This window comes from Oncorhynchus nerka, linkage group LG8 (assembly GCF_034236695.1).
Source record: "Oncorhynchus nerka isolate Pitt River linkage group LG8, Oner_Uvic_2.0, whole genome shotgun sequence".
In the NCBI taxonomy this organism is placed as follows: Eukaryota; Metazoa; Chordata; class Actinopteri; order Salmoniformes; family Salmonidae; genus Oncorhynchus; species Oncorhynchus nerka.
The window spans coordinates 36,504,041-36,519,585 of record NC_088403.1 but is presented as its reverse complement, the minus strand read 5'-3'; the positions used below and the strand labels follow the sequence as shown (position 1 = coordinate 36,519,585).

The window sequence follows — 15,545 nt, the reverse complement described above, 5'->3', positions numbered from 1 at the left end:
TGTGTGCGTGTGTGTGTCATGCAAATATCTGACCTGTCCATAGGCGAAGATGGTAGCGTTGTACCCCTCGAAGCATCCCTCGATGAGTTTCTCAGTGCAGTGTGTGTAGATGATGTCCTGCTGGGAGTCCATGTCAAACACGTAGTCGTAAGTGAACGCCTTGTCTTTACCCAGCATCACCTGGGGCTCGGCGGGCATGCAGAACGTACAGATGTGACATCCCTCGATCTTCTCCCTCGCCAGCTGAGGACGAATCCTGAGAGAGGGTCGAGAGAGATGCCGGGTTACGGTTTGTAACTGTATAAAATGTTAAACATGAATAGATATGCAGAAACGGAGAGGGACGGCGAGAGAGAGAGAGAGAGACAGAGAGAGACAGAGACAGAGAGAGAGAGAGAGAGAGAGAGAGACAGAGAGAGACAGAGAGAGAGACAGAGAGAGACAGAGAGAGACAGAGAGAGACAGAGAGAGAGAGAGAGAGAGAGAGAGAGAGAGAGAGAGACAGAGAGAGAGAGAGAGAGAGAGAGAGAGAGACAGAGAGACAGAGAGACAGAGAGAGACAGAGAGAGGAAGCGAGAGTTTATAATGGAGATGTTTTGTGTGCTTGGTTTCCATCTATGCCTTCTTATTTGCTGAAGGCAAAGTTACATTTGAGGCACGGAAAACATTATCACATAACAGTTAGTCATTTCATAACATTCCACCCTTCGGTAGATGTGTCTGATCTGTTAATATCTTCACTTCTATAGTGTTATCAGAAGAGGCATGGAAACGTTATCCCATATCGCACTGTCACTACACCCGACTCAGTACTTATTCTGATGTGTTGACATATTTACTTGTGGTATGCAGAGATGTGGCATGCAGATGGTAGAGAGGCCTTAGCTCCTTGACAAAACCTCAAGGGCAAAGCTTTGATAAGCAGAGTTTGAATGTTGAAAGTTTGATAAGCTGAGTTTGAAAGTTTCATGTCGAGTATGATTCAGGGTTATGGTTGACTGTTAGACATTAAGTTAACCACTTAACCCGTCTTTTCACGATATGCCACGTTTGAGTGCTTTATTGCTTCTATAAAACAGTTAGCTTCATCTGTGCTACATACAGTAGATCTGTTGGTCCAGTTCTTAGTAATACGTGTATTATTCAGTAATCTGTTTTTCTAGGGGCCTGGAGTGTGTGTGTGTGTGTGTGTGTGTGTGTGTGTGTGTGTGCGTATACCTGCATGTTTGTATGTGTGCCTGCGTGCGTGCATACTTGCGTGTGTGTGTGTTTGCGTGCCTGCGTATGTGTGTCTGTGTGTGCGATTCCCCTCACGCTGCCAGCACACTCCACCACTCTGCCCCATACAGAGCCTTCAGTGTTCGAGCCTGGGCTCAGAGAAGAGTGGAAGCTGTGGAGCTACATGAGGTAAACAGTCACACCCTGCCTTGCAATTTTATTTATTTTATTTTACCTTTATTTAACTAGGCAAGTCAGTTAAGAACAAATTCTTATTTTCAATGACGGCCTAGGAACAGTGGGTTAACTGCCTGTTCAGTGGCAGAACGACAGATTTGTACCTTGTCAGCTCGGGGGTTTGAACTTGCAACCTTCCGGTTACTAGACCAACGCTCTTACCACTAGGCTACCCTGCCACCCCATACATACCCCAATTCCCCCATACACGCTGCCCCTGCGCCTGTCTAGCTCATCACAGAACTCACTGGACAAATATCACAGGATTTCAACTAAATTCAAATGGGAAATATTCAGAAGACTTGATGGAAGAGTACTGTAAGTAAATGCATTACTTGTGTTAGGCGCACGCACGCACGCACGCACGCACGCACGCACGCACGCACGCACACACACACACACACACACACACACACACACACACACACACACACACACAGTCAGGCTACAGTGGTGTTCTTGTGCCCCAGTGACATCAGATTCCGGCTATTTAGCATTCTCTCTCTGGGATTACACAGTGAATGTGAAGAGGGGACAAAGCGAGGGAGGGATAGATGAGAGGAAAGGAGGTTGAGAAGAGGGGAAGAGGAGGCTGCATTACCTGTAATGTTACACCTCTAGTACATAATCTGGGTCATAACTTCCTTCTGTATTTGCTACAGAGTATTTCAGTATTTCCGTATTGCTGCTGCCTCAACAGGTAGGCTAGTATACTAGTCCATTACTGATCTCTTTGTTCATGTTCCTGCAGAACACCCCTCTGACAGACCTCTGTTTGACACAAGTTTTAGGGGTTTGGGGGGTTAGGGGGAATCCACAGTAATCCCTTTGGCCCACTTCCTAAAACAGGACAGAACCATCACAACAAAGATAATACTCATCACCGCTTACAACACGTTAAGTAACAATAATACGAAAATACTAAAAGTGAGAATGCTGAGCTGGCTTCCAGCCAAAGATGAGATCAAAGATACTAGGTAATACACAGCACTGGTCATGAGATTACATTCAATAGCATTTCATTTGGTGTCAAATGTCCCTACATGAGGAAAGAGAGTGAGTTCAGTGCAGTGTAAATCACATCATTGGTCTGATTGATTGTGATGAGAGCATCCCAGCCAAGGCGGTGACGCAAGACAAACAGTCAAACACTCCTCTTTGTGTGTGCATGTCTAGGACTCCAGCCTTGCTCTGTGACATCCCCCAGTGTCTTCCATACACAATATCCTGGGAGAATCTCAATTGCATTTCCTTTGTTTCCTTGCTTGCTCTCTCCTTGAGGCGAGGAGAGAGAACATGAGGAATCGAGGAAATTAAAGTGAGATTCTCCCAGGATATATGACCAGCTCAAGATTGTTGACAGATTCCTCCTAAATAAGACCAATAAACATAACTGACCACTGCCACTTCAAAGCTGCTTTCTCAACACCAGAAAGATATTTCAGACCAGAAGTTTGTTTAAACAGTATAGGCCTCTAGACCAGAGCCATATAGATCAATGTGTGCCACCGTTCAAAAGTTTGGAGTCACTTAGAAATGTCCTTGTTTTTGAAAGAAAAGCACATTTTTTGTCCATTTAAAATAACATCAAATTGATCAGAAATACAGTGTAGACATTGTTAATGTTGTAAATGACTATTGTAGCTGGAAACGGCAGATTTTTTATGGACATAGGCATATAGAGGCCCATTATCAGCAACCATCACTCCTGTGTTCCAATGGCACGTTGTGTTAGCTAATCCAAGTTGATCATTTTAAAACGCTAATTGATCAGTAGAAAACCCTTTTGAAATTATGTTAGCACAGCTGAAAACCGTTGGTCTGATTAAAGAAGCAATAAAACTGGCCTTCTTTAGACTAGTTATTTGGAGCATCAGCATGTGTGGGTTCGATTACAGGCTTAAAATGTCCAGAAACAAATAACTTTCTTCTGAAACTCGTCAGTCTATTCTTGTTCTGAGAAATGAAGGCTATTCCATGCGAGAAATTGCCAAGAAACTGAAGATCTCGTACAGTGCTGTGTACTACTCCCTTTACAGAACAGCACAAACTGGCCCTAACCAGAATAGAAAGAGGAGTGGAAGGCTCCAATGCACAACTGAGCAAGAGGACAAGTACATTAGAGTGTCTAGTTTGAGAAACAGACGCCTCACTCAACTGGCAGCTTCATTAAATAGTACCCACAAAACACCAGTCTCAACGTCAACAGAGACGAGGCGACTCCGGGATGCTGGCCTTCTAGACAGACTTTCTCTGTCCAGTATCTGTGTTCTTTTGCCCATCTTAATCTCTTATTTCTATTGGCCAGTCTGAGATATGGGTTTTTCTTTCTAACTCTGCCTAGAAGGCTAACATCCGGGAGTCGCCTCTTCACTGTTGACATTATATATAATGAGAAGTTTATGAGTGTTGAGCACACTTCACAGTGCAGTGTGAGTGAGTAGTGCACTTGTGTACATTACATTTGTCCTCTAGCTGGGATAGTTGACTGACAGGTTTTAGGCTATGAGTGAAATGAAAACACTGGATCCATCAGGGTGAATAATGTTTGACATATACAGTAGCTGCTCCATACCTTCATGTAGACTTAAAGCACTAATTCACCCTCTAGACTACAGCAGTGCTTTTCAACACTAGTCCTGGGGATCCAGAGTGGTGTAAATGTTTGTTCTAGCCCAGCTCTGACAAAACGAATCAAGGTAATCAGTGATTAGGTGATTAGTTGAACCAGATGTGTGTTCGTGCTGGCCTGAACCAAAAATATACACCCTTTGAGTCCAACTCCATCCCCAGGACCATTATAGGACAACACTACACTATTGTGCCAAAAAGTATGAAGTCTTATGTGTTGTTTTCTAGTAATCTAACTCTCCAGTTCCTGTACCTCTATAGGGGACCCAAAGCCTTTGCCTAACACAGTACAAGGGGACTGACGGACTGAGCAGAGAGCTATTAGCTCTCAGTGATAACGACTGTACATTTACCCTCCATGACAACTCAGTCAACCCCCCGGTCAGGTTAAGCCTGCTTCAGGGAATATAAAATATATGTTGAAAGTATGCAATAATCCGGTTCAGAAGAGGTGGGCTGAAGTTAACTGAGGTGGGATAGGTCGCTTCTGTGAGATGAAAGGCTGACACACACATGGACTGACGCACACACATACACGCAAGCCAACACACACGTGTACCGGACACACACCGTAGAGCTCCTGACAGACTCTCCCCATGTGACATGTCCAGTTAGCGTCACGCTGGAGACCTCATTACAGCGATTACAGTGACAGCCAGAGGAGCCATGCACCATGGCGGCGGCACTTGGTAACTCACTAACCCCTCTCAGAATAAAATGGGCAGCGCCAGGCTAGCTCACTATAGCTCTACCCCATTCAGAAGCAGCTGTCCTGGGCCTGAGCCGAGACTCTCCTTTCTCTCCTATGGACCCAGTACGAATTATCTGGGGCAGCCTTGCCTGTCTGTCTCTCTTTGTCTCTCTTTGTCGCATTCTCTCTCTGTCCTTCTCTCCCTCTCCTCTCCCTCTCCCTCTCTCTCCCTCTCATTCTCCCTCCCTCCCTCCCTCTCATTCTCTGTCCATCCCTCCCTCCCCCTCCCTCCCTCCCTCCCTCCCTCCCTCCCTCTCTCTGTCCCCTTCCTCCACACAGCTACCACCACCACACATTGACCTGGTTCAAAGGGCAGCAAGACGCAGGGCCAGGCGGTAGCACAGTCACATTTCTCGCCAGCATAATCTCCTACTAAACAAGCACACTTCAAACAGAATGGCTCTTGTAAAATTTGAAATGTACTGCAGGCCAGAGGCCAGGGTGCACTGGCTGCACCGGGGAAGGCTGGTGACCGTCCTAAACAGTGTTCTTTGCTATGGATATGGTTGAGTCTATACAGTATGTGTGTAGATCTCCATGAATAATAATAACTATACTGGTAAGAAAGGTGATTAAGTCACAGCTTTAATCATGCTGACTCTCTGCAGATCAGGACCTGACCTCAGCCCCTGCCTCCGCCTCAGCCAACCACAATGGTCCCCTGAGAGACCAGCACACATCATTTCCCATCTGCAAACCACAGCAGTCACAGCCCTAATCTAATTCTAGAGCTACAACGAGTCCAGAGAAGCATCTGGACCCACACTGAAGGGAAACAACCGGCACGATACACAACTAGATTACAGGAAACAATCAATCTTTCACTCATATAGACTTTCACTCATATAGACTTGTTCGGATTCATTTGAGAAGAAAACAGAAAGAAGAGGGAGGATTGCTGCCCTGTGTCCACACATTGCAAAGGGAGGAGAATAGAGTTAGGCAGATGGCTTTTTAACTCTACTCATATCAGAGGTTAAATTGTGGCCAAGTACCTGGAGAATTCAGGCACTAGGAAAAGGGTTTTTAAATGCCCAATGCAGACGTTTTTTTTAATATCAAGAGCAAATTATTTCTGCATAACAATTAAGTACCTTACTGTATTTAATTAGGGCTCCCGGGTGGCACAGTAGTCTAAGACACTGCAAGAGGAGTCACTGCAGTACCTGGTTCGAATTCAGGCTGCATCACATCCGGCTGTTATTGGGAGTTCCATAGGGATAAATAAGAATTTGTTCTTAACTGACTTGCCTGGTTAAATAAAATAATAGTTAAAATTTGTCTGGGAGAGGTCTCTGTGTTGGGAGGGGAAAACTAAAAATGAGCTGTTATTGGTGGCAGGTAACCTAGTGGTTAGCGCGCTGGGCCAGTAACCGAAAGGTTGCTGGATCGAATCCCCGAACTGACGAGAGAAAAATCTGTCGTTCTGCCCCCTGAACAAGGCAGTTCCCTGGTAGGTGGTCATCATAAATAAGAATTTGTTCTTAACTGACTTGCCTAGTTAAATTGGCAGAGAGGTTTGGAACTCTCGTTGTTATTGGTCTATTAATCAATTTACTGCATGGTGATGTCTCCATGGAAAGCCAAAACACTATGCAAACCTTCTGATTAGACGGTCCTGTGTAGTAGATTGTATTTTCAACCAGCCACTATCAGTTAAATAACAGTGATCCAATTTGATCACACTTTTACAGTGTTAGTTTCATCAGCTTTTGTACAACATGATATACTGTAAACCATAGTAAAACATATTTTGACTGCATTGGGCCTTTAATGAGCGTTGGAACAGACCCTTTACTTCCCGGGTTGATTTTAACCTGAGACACTGATGCTGTAGAGCAGAGGTTAACGAGGGACCGTTCTACACACACACACACACACACACACACACACACACACACACACACACACACACACTCTTCTCTGGCCCTTCACTGCACCTGAAACTGAGACCAGGGAACTTTGGACTCCGGATTTACAGTGAACTTCGGATACACACACACACACAAATGCCGATAAATGGTTCTGTTGTTGTGCTGCTTACAACAAGTGTCTCAATCAGTTTTGAAAGGTCCCCTTGAAAGAAGAATGAAAAGCTTCAGCTACGCCCTCTATGACATGGGTTAGAGCAGAACAGGCCTGGGTTAATGGATGCCCAGGGATAGAGGAAGAAGAGAGGGGATGGGGAAGGAAATGGCACTGTAGCCCTTTCCTACAGTCAAATGACCTAGTGGCCTAATGGGTGGAATTGTATTAATATTTTTCATGATTTCATAATTATTAAACATAATTTAAAATCTGGTGTTTCTATGTCAAAAGGTTTTGTTATATTTCAGTTTTCTGTGACAGTACCAGTCAAAAGTTTGGACACATCTACTCATTCAAGGTATTTTCTTTATTTTTACTATTTTCTACATTGTAGAATAATAGTGAAGAAATCAACACTATGAAATATCACATATGGAATCATGTAATAACCAAAAAAGTGTTATACAAATCTAAATATATTTTATATTTGTGATTTTTCAAAGTAGCCACCCTTTTCCTTGATGACAGCTTTGCACACTCTTGGCATTATCTTAACCAGCTTCACCTGGAATGCTTTTCCAATAGTTGAAGGCGTTCCCACATATACTGAGCACTTGTTGGCTGCTTTTCCTTCACTCTGCGGTCCAACCATCCCAAACCATCTCAATTGGGTTGAGGTTGGGTGATTGTGTAGGCCAGGTCATCTAATGAAGCACTCCATCCCTCTCATTCTTGGTCAAATAGCCCTTACACAGCCTGGAGGTGTGTTGGGTCATTGTCCTGTTGAAAAACAAATGATAGTCCCACTAAGCTCAAACCAGATGGGATGGTGTATCGTTGCATAATGCTGTGGTAGCCATACTGGTAAAGTGTGCCTTGAATTCTAAATAAATCACAGACAGTGTCACCAGCAAAGCACCCCCACACCTCCTCCTCATACTCTGCGTCTCACAAAGACACGGCGGGTTGGAACCAAAAATCTCAAATTTGGACTCATCAGACCAAAGGACAGATTTCCACCAATCTAATGTCAATTGCTTGTTTCTTTGCAGCAATTCAACCATGAAGGCCTTGATTCACGTGTTCTCCTCTGAACACTTGATGTTGAGATGTGTTTGTTACTTGAACTCTGTGACGCATTTATTTGGACTGCAATTTCTGAGGCTGGTAACTCTAATGAACTTATCCTCTGCAGCAGAGGTAACTCTGGGTCTTCCTTTCCTGTGGCAGTCCTCATGAGAGCCACTTTCATCAAAGCGCTTGATGGTTTTTGCGAGTGCAGTTTTCTGGGATTGACTGACCTTCATGTCTTAAAGTAATGATGGAGTGTTGTTTATCTTTGCTTATTTGAGCTGTTCTTGCCATAATGTGGATTGGGCTTTTACCAAATAGGTCTATGTTCTATATACCACCCCTACCTTGTCAAAACACAACTGATTTTCTGAAACGCATTAAGAAGGAAAGAAATTCCAAAATGTACTTTTAACAAGGCAAACCTGTTAATTGAAATGCATTCCATGTGATTACCTCATGAAGCTGGTTGACAGAATGCCAAGAGTGTGAAAAGCTGTCATCAAGGCAAAGGGTGGCTACTTTAAAGAATCTCAAATATAAAATACATTTTGATTTGTTTAGCACTTTTATGGTTACTACATGATTCCATATGTGATATTTCATAGCTTTGATGTCTTTACTATTATTTTACAATGTAGAAAATAGTAAAAAAATAAAGAAAAACCCTGGAATGAGTAGGTGTGTCCAAACTTTTGACTGGTACTGTATATAAAGTGTAATGTCGGGATGCAAACTCAAAATTTAAGCTCTTGACATGTTACAGGTGTCTTTTTTTAAAGCCCATAACCATACGTGTGAGGTGCATACTTTTCTCTCAAAGTAGACCCTGATTTAGCCCACTGCAGTAAAAGGTTAATGGGAATATTCTTATTGTCATCATCATCATCATCATTATCTAACGACATCCACCGATGTCATATGATATGCCTCTGACGGAGATGAGCTGGGGGAGGATGAAGAAATGGGCTGGGTTGTAGAAAAAGGCACTTCAATGGGAATATTACTTCCACTGTCACATGACTGACATCATCCACTGTCGTCATATGGAGTGGATTTCATACAAAGTGCTCCTGTCCTCATGCTCCAATGTTGTGTGTTTGTTTCAATTATGACATTGTGAAGCAAAACGCAAAAGGCAACACTGTGTGTTGTGCGTGTGGATGACGATGTCACCTGTCATCATTCACTGTTCATCGGTTGCCTTTTTCAGGACATCAGGTGTGATCTCTTTTTGCCTCGACCTTAAGAGGCCCCTGACTCACTGACAGACACATTGTTTAGAGTCTGTCATAATATCAGTGTTGTAATGGGGAATACGTGCATTAAGCTACGTTTACAGAGCATCACTGTGAGTCATAGCTACAGCAAAAAAGAACAGCTGACAACAGCGGTGTCAGTGTTTAATGCTCAGTCTTCAAACTAACTTATGGTCCATTGTACTTGCTTTTAGGAACAGTCTGTCCATTTTTAAGTACTGTACTGGAGATCATGAAGCAAGTCAGTGGATAATTCTCAATGTCAATGCTCTGTGATTAACAGGTAGTAACAGGCTTTTTACCCCTTAGAGCACAGAAAGACAAACTCTGCAGATTTCAACAACGATCAACTGATGCAAACGATGCATGTAAGCGCCTCCAACCAAATAAACCAAACTACTTTTCCCTAAAACGTCTTCCTTCAAATGGTCTTTGAAGGAACAAATGTCTCTCTTAGTGTCCAGTCTCCACACAGGAAAATGATGTCACTTCAGTTACCAAGGCCACTAGTGAAAGAAGGGGAAGATTCAGCCAGAGGATTCTAGCCAGAGAATTCTGCAACTCAAGAACCCCCACTTCTCTTCACCTGGCTTAAATCTGTCAGGGCTCTTCTAAACGGGCGAGTGATGTCCATTCACAGGGTAACCACACTGGGCGGGGTGGGGTTCACTGACCAGTGGCCACAGCTCTAATGCTTCCTGGGTCAGAGGTCACATTGCAGCTACAGGGAAGAGCAGGAAAAGAGGAGCAGGGGTCCACGCAGTGGCTGTCGATTTCACACTGTCAGTTAGGGGGGGGAAACCAGGACAAGAGACAAAGGACACACACACACATACACACACACCCATCTTCTCTTCCTCAAGCCAAGCACTGTGATGAATGACACAAAATAACAGCGATCATATGTGGAAACATTCAGGGCAGTTAAATAGCACTATGCCACAAAGGGAACTCTGTCAAAACACCAGATAAGAGGATGACACTAGCAGACATACAACCTTGTGAGTTGGAGTTATTTCGGATGGGAGAAAACAACCCAAGAATGTTTTGCAATGACACAGCCAAGGGCAATGAGTGATAATTGCAGAAAATAAATTGAGAGACACGTTATTTTCTTCTGGCAATGGGATAACAGTGAGACTCCTAAAACACATTAGTTTATCAATCTGGGCTAAGTTAATGTATCTGACCTCAAGCCAACACAAGCTTATCTTGTGATATTCTGTTGTGCCGTTTTAAGGGCTTGTATTTTGGTCATGTTCAGGTTTAAGGGCATGTTGTGATGATCTTGTTGTGTGAAAGATAAATATCTTATATCTATGTGTGAAACTAAAATAAAACTAATTTTAGAAAGTAAACACTCTGTCCCTCTGGCTAACAGGCTGGGGCAATGTTGTAGTACTCGAGTATAAAGGACTTGGACTTGGACTCGGAATCGAACACTAGGGACTTGGGAACTCGACACGGACTCAAGGTTTAGTGACTTGACTACATCACTGGGCTGGCGGTTGAGTGCAGCAGCTCAGCTGCAAAGTGCCTCTCGACAGAAGAGAGTCAAGAGACCCATCTCTCTATATATAAACAAAGAAGCTGTAGGCGAGGGAACGATTACAAGGTGCAACACTGACAGAGACACAAAGAAGTACTCGGTTATCAGTTATGGCCTAAGAGTAAAATACATATAGAGGAGTCTCAGCCAGAAGGATTCAGCTACAACACGTAGCCTTACTTGTATACTGAGAGAAGTGGATGAAATTGAATAGGTACTGTAACTATTGTTATTGTCTCGGGTAGTAAGTAAGGACACGTTGCAATATCACATGACGTGTGCCTGCAGCTGGTTTGCATGTATTTGTATGGCGGTTTGTGCATATGTATCATGAATGTACTGTAAAACCATAACATTTTCTAGTGCCGTGGCAGGAAGTGCACTCTTCTCCTAAAAGTAATCCACCCTGAGCTAAGAGCAGGAGGAGCAGCTGGGCTTTGATTGACACTGAAAAACCAATGGGAGGTGTGGATGGTCAGCATAGACAAGGTGTCCGAAGAGGGGCATCTTGTGCGTTTTTTAAAAACCACACCTTTTAAAAAAGGTACCAGGCTTGGACTGAAATTTAGAAGTAGCTGTGGTGCTACAAAAGTTCTTAATTGCAAAGTGTCTTAACTGCAAGGGGTATAAGTTTTTGTTTGTTTTAATCATGGAGACAGTTTGACTAGTGGAAAGGATGTTACTCTGTGAGGGTTTGGTCCCATTGCACAATAGCGGCTGTTTTGGTGACTTATGCCCCACATGTGAAAATCTGAAACAGAAGCTGCACTCTATATATCACACTAACATAACAAGGCATATCCATTATAGTGTAAATTCTATTGCTTTCTGAAATAATTGTCTTCTTTTGACTTTACCTGAAATAGCGTAAAAGGCCTGTCTAGCTTCTAACATGAACAACTTGAAACCTGAAACGAACAACACTGTTTGTTACCACTGTAGCCCAGCTCCAGGCTTGAGGGCATGCATAATTCATTCACTTCAAGGATATTGATGAAACGACCACTTGACTGGCTCCTCTGGGCACACTTTACTTGATCAAACATACTAACACTTACACGGGCCATGTTTATTCCATTTAGACTGAACTCATACGATACTGCCCAGTGAATAAATACTTCAATATAGTTGCGTCAAGGACAGCTATAGCCTTGTCTGTGTGTTTTAAAAGCGCTGGCCTAAAAACATGAAACAGGTGTAATGAGCACAAAACGAAGTCGTGTAAAGCACAGAAAAAGTGGAACCAAAATCTATGCGCCAGTCATTTATGTTCAAGAGCAGCGTCGGAAAACATATGTTCATGAGAGTCACTGATCGACTCCGTCGCAGTAATGCACCAATGAATCGGTGAAAACAGGACTGTGCACTTCTGGTGCCAAAACATTGAACTTTTACTTGTCGCGCTCATTAACTTCACAAGAGCATTAGGATGATAATGGACCATATGAGCCTTGTGCATGAAACTGGGGCTGAAGCATTAAGCCTCGCTAACTGACAGCAGTTGGCCAACTAGCACCGGCAGGCTGTGTATCTAACAACAACAAGCTACATTGGTGATCGCTGTGAGTGTGTGTGTGTGTGTGTGTGTGTGGTGTCTGTTTCAAATGCTACAAGTCAGTGAAAACCTGTCAGTCAACCTGTCTTAAACATGTACTTAGTTGCTGCTCGACAGTCTCCACCAGCACACAGAAGTAATTACAGTGGGAGGGGATGCAAACTCACAATTGAATAGTGGGTTGGGGGTTTCTTTATGGATATTACTATAACTCGTCAGGGCTAATGTACAATGTGGTTGCAACGATAGCAGCTTTGATTATGTTGTAAAGTCACGACAAGAATGATTAAGTGGATGCTTTAACTTTTTGAGTCAGCTTGGATGCCAGATACATACTCATTATGTGCTTTCAAGTCAGTAGGGTTGGATCAAGGCAAGCACATACAGATCTGGCGGCCACCAGGCTGCAAGTATTACATTATATCAGAAGATGAAATGTCCTATATAATAGCATTATCCTTCAGACAGGTTGGCAGAGAGCAGACAAAGCTGATGTTACCATGCAACAACTCCTCTGACACAGAGACAGACAGACAATCAGCCTAATGGACCCAAGGCAACAGCAGAAAACAGGCTTAGACCGACACAGGGCTGTCTCTGAAATGACTCTCTAGATCTCAGGAGTGTGTGTAACATTTTGTACTGGAGGTCTGCGTCTGTCTGAGGGTTTCGTGAAAGAAAAAACAGTGCCGATCTATTTATGAGCCACTGTAACGGCTGTCGTGCCAGTGTGTGTGTGTGTGTGTGTGTGTGTGAGAGAGACAGGGATAGGTAGAGGGAGAGAGAAAGGAAAAGCGGGCTACATGCTTAGAGAGGGACTTGGCAAGGATGTGCCAGCGTGTGGGTGCCGTGAGTCGATGTGTACATAATGTGATAAAGTAAGCTTTGGTCTGCTGGGCCGGAGTTCTCAGAATAGCAGAGAGAGCAGTAAGGTGCAGGGTCAGGGAAGGTATCCCTTTACTGTGGGCTTAAGGGATCTGCTTACTGGCCCATACACTGGACACTTGGATTAGTGACAGGTACCAAAGTTTATATCAGGGCCCAGGGGCAGGTGAAGAGGCAATGGTGTGTGGGAGATTTAGAACAAAGACCCAGAGTTTTTTCGAGCTCAGGGTCCTATAATACACATTATGAACATGTTATTACATGCTATCTGATAATCTGAGTCTATGCGTGTCTTCGTTTTCGTGATCACAGTTAGATACAGTAGTTGGCCTTGTCCTGTATAGACTCTCTCCACTGGCTCCTCCATGAGAATAAAGACTGGGAGCCTGATTGTCGAGGAAACAAAAGACCAAATTAAAGTTGCAAAATAGAGAGACTAAAAAATAACTGGCATAATGCATACAGTAATGGCCCCGACAGAGTGGTCGCCTCGCTTCGCGTTCTTAGGAAACTATGCAGTATTAGCTTTTTTTTATGTATTGTTTGTTACATTGTTACCCCAGGAAATCTTAAGTCTTATTACACACAGCCGGGAAGAACTATTGGGTATAAGAGCAACGTCAATTTACTTGTTAGATTTGCGTGTATAAATAGTTGTTGGGGAATTGTTCGATTACTTGTTAGATATTAATGTTGAAACTAGAAGCACAAGCATTTCGCTACACTCACATTAATATCTGCTAACCATGTGAATGTGACCAATATAATTTGATTAGATTTATACAAAGCTAGCAAATAATTCATGAGGCATGTGCTTTCTATGCAGATGGATACATGGGCAGGGTTTACACACACTTGTCTGCGATTGTGTTGTGGGGAGCTATTTTAACACCGAGGACAGTCTCTGTACTGCTTATGCTGCCAACAGTTCAGTGGCTATTATGCAGTCATTGCAATTAGTCCTTAGTCCTTGCAGTTACATGCTTTTAACGTGAAATGACAGTATATCGTTTTTGAAAACTCTAAATGCTGTCTGCGTGAAATGTCTGCAATTAAAACAGTCTCTACAGTATCATGTATATGTAGATGTGCTTGCTGCTAGTATATTGTCTCATGAATATGGCTGCATGTAATATGCAGGAGAGAGGCTTGTAAAACCAAGGCCCAGTCCAGACAGAGACTTAGTAAACAGAGTACTGGGTCAAAGTCTGCCTGCAGTAACGAGAGAGCGGTGTAACCAGGTCTTAGTCTGTCTTCCACCGATCCTTCTCACATGACCTTACAGATCTATGACACACACAGACGCAAGCCGTATTGCTTTCTCGTGCCATATCCGCCCCTTCTCCCTTCATTCATAAATCCATGTAGTCACTATGTCTGCAGCCAGGACACTGAGAAAAGGTGTACTGTAGCTTAAGCACCAACAAAGGAAAGCCATGAAACATTACCTACGAAATTGTGTTGGCCTATACGGAGGGCTGATGGTGACACTTAAAACAAATCCACGGCCGTGTTGCTTTAGCTGTTTGACAATTGACATGTGTCCTAGAATAAATGCCGGGAGAAACATAGTGTTATTGCTATCCATAATCCCTACGTAAACGTCGATTGCTTTGCCACATTGTAGTCTACTGTGCGTTATTTTGGAACCAATGCGCAAATGTTCAGGCTATCCACACATTCGTGCTATTGCACAGTAACTAGGCCATTATAACAGCCCGTGCTGTGGTTTATCAACACCGGCATTGTCACCATAATAATATAGGTACATTATCCTGGAGAGGCGTGACCAGGATGACCATTATTTTCCGACAGAACAGAACACCATCCAATGTCACAGGCTTACCTCAACGCGACCCGCACCGAACTTTCGTCCTGTCCGCTCATGGTTACGACGTCCGGAGGGTCGTCACTGCTGGAACAACCACGATATAAACAGCTTGGTTTTCTTTTTATTTAATGGTCTTACAGCATGCAGCTTCGTTACCGATGCGCTTGAGCCACCGCAGCTCACATCCACCTGATACAAATCATTTCAATACGAAGTCAGCATTAGCGTGCTATTGTCTGTGCTTATATCTCGGGCGAGGCGCATTCTGAATAAACGTAGGCTACGATATACGAGGTAACATTTTCAATGACATTGCATTATTCCCGTGTAGAGGCCAGCCTTGCGAGGTGATAGGGACAGAAAAATACACTTGCCCGCTCCGGTGTGTGTGACCGGAGGAGTGAAACGTAATCAAGCCACGCCTTCTGAGATGTCCCCTACCAACCTGACAGTGGGAAAATATCAAGCCCATTGAATGAGTGAAGAAACATCGTGGCCGCTCTATTTTTTAACACCGTTCATTGTAATCA

At 43.6% G+C, this 15,545-nt stretch overlaps 1 protein-coding gene across 1 annotated transcript in view; it reads right to left on the bottom strand.

Moving 5' to 3' along the window:
• Window positions 1-15,398, bottom strand: part of LOC115133242 (kinesin-like protein KIF21A) — a 43,276-nt gene extending 27,878 nt beyond the window's left edge. Inside the window, 2 exon segments of the mRNA XM_029666273.2 lie at window positions 34-256; window positions 15,031-15,398. Coding sequence (XP_029522133.2) covers window positions 34-256; window positions 15,031-15,071 — 264 coding nt within the window. The 5' untranslated portion in view covers window positions 15,072-15,398.
• Window positions 15,399-15,545: the final 147 nt, after the last annotated feature.